The 16,300-nt window shown below is 37.7% G+C and overlaps 1 protein-coding gene across 3 annotated transcripts; it reads left to right on the top strand.

Moving 5' to 3' along the window:
- The first annotated feature begins 2,193 nt into the window (after positions 1-2,193).
- LOC109010378 (bifunctional fucokinase/fucose pyrophosphorylase) lies at positions 2,194-15,115 on the top strand. 3 transcript variants are annotated; one of them, XM_018991202.2, is made up of 7 exons: positions 2,194-2,675; positions 3,672-3,927; positions 4,292-4,656; positions 5,617-5,743; positions 5,853-6,866; positions 7,300-8,030; positions 14,507-15,115. In XM_018991202.2, the coding sequence occupies exons 1-7, from the start codon at positions 2,316-2,318 to the stop codon at positions 14,903-14,905; spliced, it is 3,252 nt and encodes a 1,083-aa protein (XP_018846747.1). In that variant the 5' UTR covers positions 2,194-2,315; the 3' UTR covers positions 14,906-15,115. The 3 variants fall into 3 exon arrangements, with proteins under 3 accessions (XP_018846747.1, XP_018846746.1, XP_018846745.1); XM_018991201.2 differs by having other exon boundaries at positions 3,669-3,927; XM_018991200.2 differs by having other exon boundaries at positions 3,654-3,927.
- The last annotated feature ends 1,185 nt before the right edge of the window (positions 15,116-16,300 follow it).

Raw genomic sequence — 16,300 nt, 5'->3', positions numbered from 1 at the left:
CAGGAGGACGCATCTTGGATCCTTTTAGGAGTTCATTATCTCCAGAGACCGTCGAAACCCTCATTTGCACTCAAAATTGGTTAAGGACCAAACCTGTCGACATCTAGGAGTTGGAAGAATACGTACAGTCGATGGATCTTGAAGGTAAGTTTGAAACTTGAAATATTTTTTTAATATCTATCTATCTCGGTTTATTATCTATCTAACTCATTTTTAATATTTTCTTAGATGATTATGTAGCTTCATCTTTAACAGAGGCTGCTGTGAGTCTCTCTTCCCATTCATGCTAAAAAAATTCTAGAGTAAGTGTTTTCTTCTTGCATAATCTTACTTTCTTAAAATATTATGTAGTTTCTTAAATGAATCATCCCAATAAACAATGTAATATGTAGTTTCTGATTTTTTGCATAATTTGTTGTGTATTAGAGTTTAATTAAAGCAATGTATGACTTTTCAGTGCTTGATTATGCAATTGGAAGATTTTATATCTGGGGTACCACTTAATATGAAATCTCATTTCTGCAGGTGTTCCTCGGCCATAGTGATGTTTGTGATGTGGTAGGAAATGAGTTAACCTCGTCTGATTTATGTTTCCCTTGAAAAGAGACCTGGGTTTGAACATCACAAGAAGGCTGGGGCCATGACTGCTCTGGTAAGGCTGATGTCTATGATAATGAGTTTTCTCAAATGCTCCTTATCTTCTGAACGTTGATTGCGATCATTATATTAACAATAGCAAGGCACTTAGAGAAGCCATGTGTTTCATGATGGACCGGGACCCCACATTGGGAAAGAAGGTTTGATGTATGTGTACTTTTCTTATTTGTGTGTTGTATCCATCCATCTATCTATTTGTTTAACTATATATTTTTATGCACTTCTTTGTTATTGCAAAGTCTAACTTCTCCATCGAAAGCAGATCAACATGAAAGGCTTAGATGGTTTACAAGGACCCATATATGTTGGGACTGGATGTGTTTTTAGAAGGCAAGCACTTAATAGATTTGATGCTCCTGCCAAGAAGAAGCCCCCTAGCAAAACCTGCAACTGTTTGCCAAAATGGTGCTGCCTATGTTGTGGCACTGAAAAGTAATGCTGGAAAAATTTCTGATTTTTTGTAAATAATTTGTTATGTATTAGAGTTTAATTAAAGTAATGTATGTGTTTTGTAATATTCTTAACAAATTAGTTCAAACAATGTAATATGTAGTTGATTGCATCTTGTATGTCGCATGCATTTTACATGATGAATATTGATTTTTTTATTTTACATGTATTTAGTTAAAAAGTTTAATTAATTGTTTATATGCTCATGTTATATTATAGGCTTATGTTGTATTGAGAATATGATTTGAAATTCTAAATGGAGATAAAATATCAAAATATTTGAAGTCCAATTAATAATAAAAAAGCTTTTGTGTAATAAATAAATAAATAAATAAATCCGGCTTCAACCCGGAACCCGGAATCCGGGTTTCGGAAAACCTGGATTTACCTGGGTTCCGGCCTAGGTCTGACCCAGACCGACCCAGTCTGGGTTCCGGCCCGGGTTTGAAACCTGGGTCCCTGGACGGGTATACCCAGGTTCCCGGGTTGGAACCCGGATGAACCCCCCTAATTGGGGCTGGTTTTTTTTTTTTGTCCATTTGGTTTGGAATTTGAAAAGCTGGATTCATCCGGACCATCCGGATATTTAGATTGAAAAAATTTTGTTATTCATTATTTCATATTTCACGAAAAATATTTCCACATTTTATAATAAATATCCTTACATCTTATTTAAAAAAAATTTATAAATATGAAGTGTGAGAATAAACAGTAGCTGATGTATAGAATTATTCATTTAGATTTTATAATTACTCTTATTTGGATGTGTATACCGTTATATATATTCAGATTCCGAATTAATATCCAATATCGGTAACCAATATATTTATTATATTGATTTGGATATTGAAATGAGATAAAATGAAATAATTTTAGATGAAAGTTAAAAGTTAAATAAAATATTATTTTTTAATATTATTATTATTGTAAAATTTAAAAAAATTAAATTATTTATTATATTTTATATAATAATTTAAAAAAATTATAATAATAACATAAAATGAACGTTTTATAAATTAAATAAATAATAATAATATAAGGCTGGAGAAACTGTTGTCAGTTAAAAAAAGTTGGGTAGATCCATGTCTTTGCTCTGTCTTTGCTGTCTTCTATTTCTTCCTCATGTCTCACTGCTCACTCATTGACTCATCGCAGAGAAAAACTCTCCAATTTTCCCACACTTTCTTAATAACAAAAACCTGAAGGAGATGGAGACCCCTTCAGACAAACGATTCTCGCCGACCAAACAGAGGCCGAATCGGAGGAAAGCTGACCTTGCCGCGGTGCTCAGAAAATCCTGGTACCGTTTGAGGCTGTCGGTCAGACACCCCGATAGGGTTCCCACCTGGGATGCCATCGTGCTTACGGCCGCCAGTCCTCAGCAAGCCCAACTCTACGATTGGCAGCTCAGCCGCGCCAAGCGCATTGGCCGTATTTCCGCTTCCACCATCACTCTCGCCGTGCCAGACCCGAATGGCCAGCGGATCGGCTCTGGAGCGGCCACTCTCCACGCCATTCATGCGCTTGCTGCGCATTACCACAAACTCGGCCTCCATCTTGACCCGGAGGTAGTTAGTTCACTACAAATTTATAGTATAGTTCATTTTGTGGCTCCCATTGATCTGATTTTGTTCCTATAGCTTGTTTAATATTGAAATGCCCCAAGAAACACTTAAATTTCATTTTCTCTCCATTTTTTCAGTTTTCTTTGGGGGTCCATTTGATGTTGTTTTGTAAAGGTGCGCGCCTATGAATGCTCAGTGGAGATTGTATTGCTTCATTTTCATAATGTGTGTTTATTTTTTAATTTAGCTCACATTAGCGTGGACCGCGTGGTGAGAAAAAGGAACTGTGAAATAGTGGTAGTTCATAATATCATATAGCTGTCAATACTCCACAATAATTTATGTATTTCATCCATTCTAGGTGATAAAATTATTAATCAAAATGCTGAAGTAATTTTTATGGTGATTTTCGAGGAAGAAGCAATGGTGCTTAAGGGCCCATTTGGACGCTTAGAATATCTCAATATATCTGTGAATAGTAATAAAATTGTTTAAGTTAAGATATTTTTATTGGGTTTTGGGAAATGAGAGAAAAAGTTGAATAAAAATATTATAAAGTTAAAAAATTGTTTGAATATAATTTTTTAGTATTATTTTTATTTTGAAATTTGAAAAAGTAGTATTATTTTTTTTGTGTTTTGTTTGGGAATTTGGAAAAGTTGTATTGATTAGATGAAAAAGTTGAAGATTTGAAATTGAAAAGTGTTTTGTCTTTGAGTGATGTTTGGAAAAGTAATATTTGAGAATACTTGAGTTGTGTTGCCAAATGGACCCTAAATGTGTAAGCTTGTGATGTTTATGTTATTTTTTCCATGTTAGGAATTAAAGGAAATCTATTTTTTTCTGGTTCTATTTTGTGCTGTTGTATTACCGAAGAATCTAAAATTTTCTTTTGGGTATGTGGAAGGGAATGGGAAATGAAAAACATAGGAATCTTGGTTGCCATTTTGGTAATTGTTTTTCAGCTGCTTGCTTTGATAGGATGCTTATGATCAGCAGGTGGCAACCGCAGACAGTAACAGTACAAACAACGCCGCTTCTCATATGCCAATGGTTAGCTTCTTGGCCAAAAGGCATATACTATTGCTTCATGCTGGAGGTGACTCTAAAAGGGTACCATGGGCAAATCCTATGGGAAAAGTTTTCCTGCCGCTTCCATATATGGGAGCAGATGACCCTGATGGGCCAGTTCCGCTGCTTTTTGAGCATGTACTTGCCATTGCTTCGTGTGCAAGACAAGCCTTTAAAAATGAAGGTTATTTGTTCTGTCTATGACATCTGAGTCAAACTTGGTGTTATTGTTTCCACAAAATCCATTACTTAAGCCTGACTCTCCTACGCATACAAACATATATTATGTGTATGTGCATGTATATGATCAAGAATACAAACATATTATTGAATAGTTTCGTCAGTATTAGTTTCATATTAATGATTAATCATAACATTTGATGTTATTATTAGTCTCATCTTTGCTAAGCTGATTGACTGTGCATGTTACGTATCCAAAAAGTACATTGTTTACATGCTCGGAGTGTTATTTGCTTTAAAAAAATAGCATCTTTTATAGTGCCGTTGAAATTTACTTACAGTATATTTATAAAATTTTATATTTGCAGGTGGATTATTTATTATGACGGGAGATGTTCTCCCTTGTTTTGATGCCTCCACCATGATACTTCCAGAGGACGCATCCTGCATCATAACTGTTCCAATCACTCTAGATATTGCTTCTAACCATGGTGTTATTGTGGCATCTCAAGGTGAAATCATGGCTAAAAGTTATTCAGTCAGTTTAGTTGATAATCTCTTACAAAAACCCAGCATAGAGGAGCTTGTCAAGAACAACGCTATCCTAGATGATGGTAGAACACTACTTGACACTGGCATAATAGCTGCTAGAGGTCAAGCGTGGGTGGAGCTTGTTAAGCTTTCATGTTCCTGTGAACCACTGATTTTGGAGCTTCTTAAGAGCAGAAAAGAGGCAAGCACTGATGTTTTATCCATTAAATATTTTCTACTTTTACCAGGAAGAAAATAAGTAAATTTCCCTTGTATTGTTTGTATCTTCTCAGGGAAAGGGAAAAACATAAGATAAAAGGAAATGCTGGCTTAAGTTTGCCTGTGATGTCTCTTTTTATGGACCACATTTAAGTGCTCACAGGATGCATGTCTATTCTTGTATGAGATCTATAGTGATGAGTTAAATTTAAGTGCAAAAAGTAAACCAGATGCCTCAATTCATTGTTACCATACAGACTATAGTTGCAGATTTTCTAGTTGCAGTGAAAGAAAAAATGCCCATGGAAAATGGAACTCTGTTGTTTGAAATTGTTTAATGCTTTCTCTTGTTTGTGAAGTTCGTTTACTATCTGTTTCGATTATTTTGTCACATCTGTCTTCCTCTATGATGCCTGTTTTTGCATTTTTCATCGATTGTTATTGACTTCTGTTTTAATCTTTACAGTACTGTTTTCTTTCCCTTAAAGATTCTGCAGATATGTCTCAGACAACTAAGTTTGAAGGCATTTAAGGTTTCTAACCACTGCTTTAGTTGGGGAGATTGATGTGCCTGTGATTGCTCCCAATGCTTCTTACTTTTGAAGTTAATTATCCTCATCAATCTAGACCAAAACCATCTAGCCAAATCTGTATTGTGTTGTCTACCTCCACTTTCCAAAAATTCATAATTGTTTGTTCATTTCGCATTGTCATAGTTATCCATCTCTGTATCTATATATTAGTTGCACTTATTTTATACACAAAGTTTACCGCAAAAGCACAATGCTGCTTCTATCATCTCTTCAACTTTTTGGGATAACTTCTAACTTCTAATTGTAAAATCCTTTACTCAGTTTTGTAATACTTAGGTTCTGTAATTGTTTATAATTTGACGTAGTGTTGAATTTTGTACTTTAATATATATTCTTTATATTTTCTGCAGATGAGTTTATATGAAGATTTGGTGGCAGCATGGGTACCTGCAAAACATGAGTGGTTGCAACAGCGCCCTTTGGGTCAAGAACTGGTCAGCGGATTGGGAAAGACTAAGATGTTTAGCTATTTTGCTTGTATGTTAAACATTGATGCAAGTTTCTAAATTTTAATAATGTTCTCACCATTGTCACCATTGATATGATAGCTATATTGATTTTGATATTTCTCTATTTGTTTCTGCAGTTGATTTGTTGTTCTTACATTTTGGAACCTCAAGTGAAGTTTTGGATCACCTAAGTGGGGCTAGTTCCAGACTTGTTGACCGAAGACACTTGTGTTCTATTCCAGCAACAACTGTATCTGACATAGCAGCATCTGCAGTTGTTCTTTCAAGCAAAATTGCACCTGGGGTGTCAGTTGGGGAAGATTCTCTTATATATGATTCATCCATTTTTAGTGGTGTACAAATTGGTTCCCAATGTATAGTTGTCGGTATCAATGTCCCAGGAGACAATGGGAAGACAGCGGAAGATTCATTTAGGTTCATGCTTCCTGATCGCCATTGCCTTTGGGAAGTTCCCCTAGTAGGATGCATTGAAAGAGTTATCGTGTATTGTGGTCTCCATGATAACCCAAAAAACTCACTTTCTAGTGATGGGACTTTTTGTGGGAGACCATGGAAGAAGGTTTTGCATGATCTAGGAATTCAGGAAACTGACCTGTGGAGCTCAACAGTTATGCAGGACAAATGCTTATGGAATGCAAACATATTTGCCATTCTTCCTTACTTTGAAATGCTTACATTGGCATTATGGTTGATGGGCTTGAGTGACCAAAAAACCAACTACCTGCTTCCCTTATGGAAAAATGCACGTCGTGTCAGTTTGGAGGAGTTGCATCGATCAATTGACTTTACAAAATTGTGTATAGGCTCTAGTAATCATCAAGCCGATCTTGCAGCTGGAATTGCTAAAGCATGCATTAATTATGGCATGCTTGGACGTAACTTATCTCAATTGTGTGAAGAGATTCTTCAAAATGATGTTTCAGGGGTTGACATGTGCAAGGACTTTCTGGATCTGTGTCCCAAACTTCAGGAGCAGAATTCTAAGATTCTTCCTAAGAGTCGGGCATACCAGGTGCATGTTGATCTGCTCCGAGCATGCAATGACGAAGCCAAAGCATGTGAGTTGGAGCATAAGGTATGGGCTGCAGTTGCAGATGAAACGGCTTCAGCAGTAAAATATGGTTTTAAAGGTAGAAGTAAATATCCATGTCATAGATAATATGAAATTATACCGAAGGATAGGTAATGCGGATGAACTGTTAATAACAAAAGTGAGCAATATTAGTACATTACTGAATAATAAATAAGCTATGATAAAAGTTGTGTTTACTTCCTCAATTAGTATTTATTTCATTCCGATAAGATACTAGTATATTTGTACTTTTGATATTTAATTACCTGTCAAGAGAGGTTTATTATTAGGAGAGAAATGATATTTGTAGTCGTGGAGTGTGCAATTACCGTGCAATCCCTTTGAAAAACTAATTTTTTAATAGTGGACCCCATTCTTTTTCAAAAGGATTGCCCGGCGCTTGCGCACTATACGACTGTATCTAGCATTACTTATATACACTCTTAATTCTTTTACCCAGTGATTTACATATCTTACCTTGTGATCAACAGAATATCTCTTGGAGTCCCCTAGCAAGATGTCTGCTTCAACTTATCAGAACAAGTTTGATGGCTGTGTTGATCGATTCTTCCACCCTAGAAGTGTAAAAGTTGAATTACCTGTTCGTGTAGATTTTGTTGGGGGTTGGAGTGATACCCCTCCATGGAGCTTAGAACGTGCTGGTTGTGTTCTGAATATGGCAATAAATCTGGAAGGTTCTCTTCCTATTGGCACTATCATAGAGACAACAAAAACAGCTGGAGTATTGATTAGTGATGATGCTGGAAACCAGTTACATATTGAAGATGTTACCTCTATTGCAACTCCATTTGACAGCAATGATCCATTTCGGCTCGTCAAATCTGCATTGCTTGTGACTGGAATTGTTCATGATAACAGCCTTGAGTCTATTGGTTTGCTAATCAGGACATGGGCCAATGTCCCTCGTGGAAGTGGCTTGGGTACTTCTAGCATCTTAGCTGCCGCTGTTGTGAAAGGGCTTCTCCAGATAACTAAAGGAGATGAAAATAATGAAAATGTTGCCAGACTTGTTTTGGTATTAGAGCAGCTAATGGGAACAGGAGGTGGCTGGCAAGATCAAATTGGAGGTCTATACCCTGGAATAAAATTTACAGCAAGTTTTCCTGGAATTCCATTGCGGCTTCAAGTCATCCCCCTCCAAGCTTCTCCTCAGTTGATTCTAGAGTTGCAGCAACGCTTGCTTGTGATATTTACTGGCCAAGTAAGTATTCTACATTTAAATCTAATTTCCACAAAATGACTTTCAAAGGAGTTTTATGTATAAACTTTTTTTTTTTTTTTTAAGTAAAAGATATTTGTAAGGAGTTTTTTTTATACAGTATTTTTGTATAAACTGTATTTTTCAACTGGAACCCTGCTTTTTATATGTGCTCAGTTAAGTACTATATGTCAAGAGTGGCTTAGTCTTCATGCACTTGACTATAAATAGATGGATCTAACATTATAAGATTCTAAAATCCACCCATCAAGTGCTCTTGTTCTGCCTTTCCACTATAGTTAGATGTTGGATTGACCCCTCAATGTCAAAACAAAGACAAAAGAGAGTTCGGGAAATTCTTGATGTCCCCATTCGGGAAATATCCCCTTTAAATAGAATCCTATGAAGGAAATTACACCAATCTAGGTCCCAATCATGAATCAAGAATATCCAGTAGGATTTCTTTCTTAGGTCTCCAATTATAGGGTCAACATATCAATTAATATTGTTATTGTAGGAATACTATTGCTATAATTTCTTTTCCCAAATCATAGAAAGAATATTACAAGTCAAGATCCCTATAGGCTGACTTTAGCACCCCTCTCAAATTGTTCATGAAAATTGTTGTCCTTGTGGAGTTCAAGCTTTGGTAAATATGTGATCAAGTATTATCAGAATGTAGATAAATGGGAAGGGGTTGGGAAAATCTTAGTACAAAAAGCAAGCCATTCAACTAGATAATAGCAGAGCAAAATGATGACATTGCACCATATTTTTTCTGGAAGATTTAGAGAACCATTCTTGTTTTTTCTTACTCTTCCATGAAGTTAAACTATAACTGAGATACATGTACCAAGTAATCATAGAATGGCGAATATCTGAACATTCAACCCAATTGGCATCATTAGAGGCAACAAGCTTAAGAGATCTGGTAGTAAAGACTAATTCATGTGCATGAGAACAAGATTTCCAATGATTTGACAAAGAGCAGATATGTGAAGATGCCAAGAACAAGACACTTGGTGAAAGCATACAAAATGCCAGGCCGAGTAATAATGAAAGAGTACAAAAAAGTTTTTGATACAATGTAGAATTGGGAAAACGATCGTCTTCATCTTGTAAATATGTAACGTTAACCTCCAAAGGCGTATCAGCAGGGGTAGAACATTATCATCGAGCCGAGAAAATAAGGCCTTTAACATGCTTGTGTTGATTTAGGATGAGACCTTCAGTAGATCTCTGCAATTCTAGACCCAAACAATATGTTCATATGAAAGGAGGTATGCAAAGACTTTGAAATTTGGTCAATCAAAGCAGAATCAGTGCCAGTGATAATTATATGATCCATATAGATGATAGGACAACAATACTCCAGTGAAGCAATATTGAAGAATCATATTGGCTAAGGAATGTTGAAGCTTACATGTTTGTTGGAAAATTTCAAACCAAGGCCAAGCCTGAGGTGCTTGTTTTAACCCACAGAACGATTGTTTTTAATTCACCTACATTATTATTGGAAGAGTCTAATACACCAAGAGAAGATCCGTGCAAATCTCTTCTTTGAGGCCTCAATATATGGATGGATGCATTCTTCATATCCAGTTAATGGAGAGGCCAAGCCTGTGAAGCTGCAACTGCTAGAATTACATGATCTGTTGTCATTTTGGCCCTAGGAGCATATGTCTCGTCATAGTTAAGGCCATATTCGTGGTGGTTGCCAAGAGTCACAACTTCTGCTTCATAAGGTTCCAAGGAGCCTTCAGATTATTGCTTAACATAAGAAATAAATCCCTTTACAACCAATGGGCACTAGAAATGGCAAGGAATGATTTCCCATGGGGCATTTAGTTCCTCTTACAATACTCTTATTTTTTGCATGGGTATAACTAGGTGTAAAAACTGAGGACAATGTAGTAAATGAACATGTAGGTGGAAATAAATAACCATTAAGAGAACATCCACGTTGATCTAGAGCTTCTAGGGACGAGATGACTTTGCAGTGAGCTTGTGTTACAATTTAAAACTTTGGATCATGTATAAGAGGATAGTGAATGGGATCCCACATAGCTTAGGGGAGAGAGGTTCCATTAGAATTTTTGTTTAACATTGATCTGTCCTTTTGGAGTATAAGCTTAGATGTGCATAGACTTTCCTTGGATCATTACAAATGTTATAGGGTCAATCCCTAGCCAAAAGTGTGGGACATGAGTTGTGACACCTACAAGTTACAATGGAATGGCCTTAGAAGGACGTTAGGGATTTAAGAACAAGGCTGTGATACCCCAAATTGAGTATAGGAGGATGTTTAATGGGACCTATATTGCTTAGGAGGGAGAAGTTTTTAAAATTTTTAATGATTCTAAGGGACTTGAAATTGTATCAATGATCAGTCCATTTGGAGTTTAAGCCTAGATGTGGCTTGTGCTTTCCTCGCAACGCTTGAGGTAGGGGTAGAAATGAGATTCTGAAAGTGGCCCATCTAGGGACACGTGGACAATGCCTTTCATGCTCAAAAGTTGGTTTCAACTTTACTGTGGAGCAGCGGCAAGGGGTGGAGAAGGGTCATTAAAAAGATTATGTACAAAGGTATAGAAGATGAGGAGGAAAGCTCAAGTTTTGTGTGCACAATATTATAATATATTGTTCTACAGAGAAATAAGACCATTCTTGAGTGGCCAGGCTGCCTCGTGTGTAGTTGGTAGTATCAAGTTCCAAGGGAAATCTTCAAGCACCATTATGTTGGTTATAAACCTGTTTCGTGTATCCCTTTTGCTGTTTTTATGGTCTGAGGTTTGAATTTCGAAATGCAGAAGATCATTTAACATGGGCTTTTGCTGGTGTTTATGGTCTAAGCTTGGATTTTTGCTGGAAGAGTCTTATGGGATGAATTGGGGTAGACTTTAGTGTCAACCTCTTCTGAATGGTAGATCAAGTGATGCACATTATTGTCCATCTGTGGTGGAGTTTTCAGATTTTATTTGAGCAGAATCTCATTGATCTTCCACTTGGGAACTGGTAACTTACATGGTCAAACAATCGAGATACCCCCTTCTTGGTCTAGAATATACAGATTTCTCATCTCTTTGGATGGGAGGCAGAAGTTATTGGAGTATCCCAAAAAGAGGCTTTCAAGGTTTTGTTCAGATCATTTTCCTATTCTTACAAATTGTGAAGACTTCTGAGGCGGTAAACGGTAGTTTAAGTTTGAGAATATGTTGTTAAAATCAAAAGGTGTTGTGCAGAAGGTGAAACAAATTTTATCGCATTCAAGGCTCCCCAATTTTTATTCTGGTGCAAAAACTCAAATCCTTAAGAGCTTATTGAAGTGTTTGAATAAAGAGGTGTTCAGCGGTGTTGAAAGACAGAAGGCTGAATCTTGAACAATTACAGGGTTTGGACGATATCAAAGAAGATATAGCATTGGGTGATGAAGTCTCATGGAAGAGGTGAGTTGGAGACAAAATGTGTGAGCTTTGTGGCTGAGAGAGCGAGTGACAAGTAGACAAAGTTACCGCTATGTGGCTAACTCGAGTAGAAGGGAGAATACTATTGATTCTTTCATCGTTGACAGAAAAAAAAACTTCTTCCAATCTTCCCGAGATTAGCAATCATATTGTCCGCTTCTATCAGAGTCTATATATTGAGCAGTTCAATAGGAGGACTAAGATGGATAAACTTTCTTTCAATTCCCTATATGACACCGAGGCTATTTAATTGGCGAGACCACTGGAGGAGAGTGGGGTGTTGGAAGTAGTGAAAGCATTTAATGGTCGTAAACATTGGCCCCAGATGGTTACTTCATGGCGTTCTTCCAAGCTTGTTGGGATGTAGTCAAAGAAGACTGAATTTTTTCCATGATTTCCATGCTAAAGGCTATTTTGAAAAAAGTCTTAATGCGATGTTTGTTACAGTTATTCCAAAGAAATCAGGGGCTGTTGATATCAAGGATTTCTTACCTGTTTGTCTTGTGAGTGGAGTTTACAAAGTTCTTGCCAATGTTCTAGAAAACAAGTGAAAGTGACATTGGAGAAGGTTATTTCTAAAAATCAAAATGCATTTGTTAGAAGAAGTCAAATTCTAGATTTGGTCCTCATCATCAACGAATGTCTCAGCTGCAAGTTGAAATAGGATAGCGTAGTGTACTTTGTAAAGTCGATACAGATAAGGCCTATCATCATGTGAATTGGAGTTTCTTTTTCTGTACATGGTTTGGCTTTAGAGAGATGATTTTGCTGGATGGTTAATTGTGTTGCCTCATTGCGGTTTTCAGAGTTCTTAAATGGTACTTCCACAGGTTTTCAAATGCTCTCGTGGCTTGGCACGGGAACTCTGTCTCTATTACTTTTCGTAATGATGGAGGCCTTAAGTAAAATGATGTTTGCTACAGTGAATGAGAGTTTTTTATTGGCAATTTTTCTGGGATACAGGATAGGTGACGAAATTAGTATATCTCATTTTCTGTTTGTGGGTGAAACTTTGCTGCTGCTTTTTTTGTGAAGCAAACCTAGATCACCTCTGTCATCTGCATTGTCTACTCCTATGTTTTGAAGCAGTCTCTGGTTGAAAATTAATTTGGCTTAGTCTGAATTTCTTCCAGTAGGTAATATTCAGAATGTGAATAGTTTAATGAGTATTCTTTGACACAAGGTTTCTTCCTTGCCTATAACATATCTCGGTCTTCCTTAACACTTCAAAGCCAAACCAGTTTGGGATGGTATTCTTGAAAAGATGGAGCATCGATTGGCTGGATGGAAGCAAGTTTACTTGTGTAAGTGTAGCCGGTTTACCTTGATCAAAAGCATGCTGTCAAAAAAGACAAGATTTTCTGGAAATTCCGGATGCCCTTATTATGAGAGCTATTCCCTTAAATAGCGTTCTTCCTGGAAAGATACATGAATCAAGGTCCAATCATGGGTCAACGCTATCAATTAGGATCTCTACTTTTAGGTCCCCAAGGGTCAATAATATCGTGCAGGATCCTTATTTTAGGTCGGCAACTGCTGTAATATCTTCTATGTGTAGAAAACTTTGCAAATCAAGATCCCTAGTTACAGCAACAGACAATGGTGGTATGGTTGACTTTGACACAAATGGTCATCATGCTATTATGCAGCCAGTCCTTTGCAAAACTGAACTTTTCTTTGTCACTTAGCCAAGTAATCAAGATAAGGGCTTGATCTGCATGGTTGGAGCCTGAATGAAGTGCATTTAAAGCATTGATAGTTTCTTTTGGCAATTACTTTTATAACTATATCTCAAATCTTCTTTTTTATTTGAATTGACAAAAATATAAAGAAAGAAATGACAGACAAGTTTTTGAAGAACGTTGCAAACATATTGAGGTTTGAGTTTCTTGATCGGAGGCTTCTGTGACTGTGATTGTTAATACACATTACTTGAGTGGGAAGTAATTAATGCACTTTGTCATCCTTTTTTTTTTCCCTTTTTAATATTTTTTTTTATAAGAAATAGACTTCATTTCATTCCATAAGGGAAGTACGTCTGTGACTCAAGTTACAAGCCAAAACTAACATCTGTTGTAAGTTTTCCTGTACACAAATATCTTTGCGATGGACATTGTCTAAACTTCAAGAAATTCTCAAAAAAGAGAATATCATTATCTGTATAAAACAAAGGAAAAACAACCCGCATCCAAAGATTCCAAACTCCATCCTCCCAAAGGAGGAGAAGTGAACAACACACCCATCCTTCCAAACGGAGGAGGCAGGAACCAACACTGCTATGGACAAAAAGTCCAAATAGCCTATTTCAATTATTTTCTTACACAAACAACGACCAAAATACAGACACAAAAACACACAACAGAGAAACCGAAAAACACTGGAAAACGGAAACTGTCGTGGCGTGTCCTAGGAGGAAGCCGATCGGTCGATCTCGAAGGTGCCAGGGTCGCTGAACCCTGAGCTGCCGCGCGTGGCATCAACGGAAGAAGATTTGCGGTGGCGAGTGTGGGTGCAACGCGCTGCTCCGATTGGCGCCCAATCTGGTCGACTGCAAGATCGACGGGTGAGGATTCCCCCCGGTGGGGCGCGTGTTTGAAGTTTGTCACTGGAGAAGCTCGTATCTGACTTCTCTCCCCTATTTGGACTAAAAAACAAAAAAACCCCAAGGAAAAGAAAGAAAGAGAAAAAAACGGAGGGAAGGGAGGGGGGAGCTCCCCCCTGCGGCTGGAACTGGTTTTGGGAGGGCTTTGTTTTTAGAGAGATGTGAGAACCTCTCCTTTTTTAATGTTGATATGTAATACCTGACAATATATTTATTGTCAATATTTCAAATTGGACTTCGAGAAATTACAAAAGCTTAAAACATAATTCTCTAAAAAAAATTTTATACTAGGTCCATGCTTGAGATTTTTTTTTTGTTAACTATATTATATGCTGTGAATGTCTTGCAGGTTTGACTAGGTCCATGTTTGAGATTTTTTGTTAACTGGATTATATGCTGCACATGTCTTGCAGGTTCGACTTGCACACCAAGTTTTGCACAAGGTGGTAACTAGATATCTTCAACGAGATAACCTTCTTGTATCCAGTATCAAGCGTCTTGCGGAACTGGCAAAGATTGGGAGGGAAGCGTTAATGAACTGTGAAATTAATGAGATGGGTGAAATAATGTTGGAGGCTTGGAGGTTGCATCAGGAACTTGATCCTCACTGCAGCAACGAGTTTGTCGACAGGCTCTTTTCATTTGCTGACCCGTATTGTAGTGGCTACAAGCTTGTGGGTGCTGGTGGTGGAGGTTTTGCATTGTTACTTGCCAAGGATGCTGACTGTGCCAAGGAACTGAGGCAATCGTTAGAGGCAGATTCGAGTTTTGATGTGAAAATCTATGATTGGAAGGTATTTTTACAATATTAATTGTGAAAAGGTTATGAAAAGGTAGCATATTATATTTTTTATACAGAAAATTTCCTTTCTTTATTTGAGATTAAGATGGTGGTTCTTATTTTTTATGTTGTGGTGTCATTCGTGTAAATTCTGTATAATTGAAGACCGGAAGAAAGCTACGGAATGAAAGTTCAAGCTCAATAAATTTCAGCGGTATAGCTGCTGATGCATTGTCTCAAATGTTGTTTTGGTCGAATTTTTTTTTAGAATCCATTCGCTTACTTCTTGGTTTTTTTAGAATCTTGGGTTTTTTTTTTTTTTTTCCCTGTAATCCTCGACATTCTAAGGAATCGACTGTAGAGTTCATAGATCATGCACAGCGGAAGATAAATGTTGCACAAGTACCTCAAATGCAATCTTAGCAAGTATTCCTCCTTGGTAGTAGAGTGCTCTATGTAGTAAAGACTAGAATGTCGCTTAATATTACCTCTCAAGAGAGGAGAGAGAGGGAGTGTGTGTGTGTTTCAGTCTATTATTTTCGTTTATTTATGGTGTCTAGGAGTACGAGTTGGAGGGCTCTAATCCCTCACCCACGGCTGCCAGCCATCAATTCACATCAACGGTCCTGGCACTAATAAGATTTCAAGAGTCAGCTTGTACTTATTGGTCTGTTTCCATTTTAGTGATCAATGAGAGTTCACCTAAATTTTTAGATGTTGAGGGGTGCGAGACTTGCATTGTAAGGCGTCCAAGGAAGACTAATAAACGTCTATTTGAAAAATAAAAACTCCATTCCCTCTAAAAATCTCCTCCCGCTTTTCACTAGAAAAACCACAAGTCTCAATCTATATTTTGCCTATCCTTCTCTCCTACTAAGGTACTGTTTTTTGCTTATTTTTCTTTGTTTTTTCCTCTATTAGATTGGAAAATGCTTGATCTATTGCCCTCCAACCACCTAAAGATGATTCATGCAACACAAAAAAACTCTGCCAATCTACAAAAATAGCCAAGAATTGCCACCATCTGACCAGTGTGTGAGGCTCACGTGTTGCCAACGTGTCAAAACCCCAAGAAAAGTGGCCTATGGCCAAGCTGCCCATGTCCTGACCATGTCATTGACACACCAAGATAGCCCCCTGACAGACCCACATGCATGTCATGGCTCATGCCTTGACACGTACGAGATGCCCAGCGAGGTTAGTGGTTGTGCGCAGTCCAGCGCACACACCCTTGCACACGCCCAACGTGTAGCCCATGCGCACGCCGCTGCCTGGGCCACGCCGCATAGCCCGCGCATTCCCAACGCGTGTGCGCAGCACCAGGCCATGCCAACGCCCAAGCCCCTGCCTGGGCCATGTCATGCTAGCATTAGTAGCAACAACACAACCCAGACTGTGCCAATGCCCAGGCCCTTGCCTGGGCCAT

The sequence above is a fragment of the Juglans regia genome, chromosome 12 (assembly GCF_001411555.2).
Source record: "Juglans regia cultivar Chandler chromosome 12, Walnut 2.0, whole genome shotgun sequence".
In the NCBI taxonomy this organism is placed as follows: Eukaryota; Viridiplantae; Streptophyta; class Magnoliopsida; order Fagales; family Juglandaceae; genus Juglans; species Juglans regia.
Note: the sequence above shows the minus strand (reverse complement) of the source record. Positions and strands in the feature narration are given on the sequence as shown.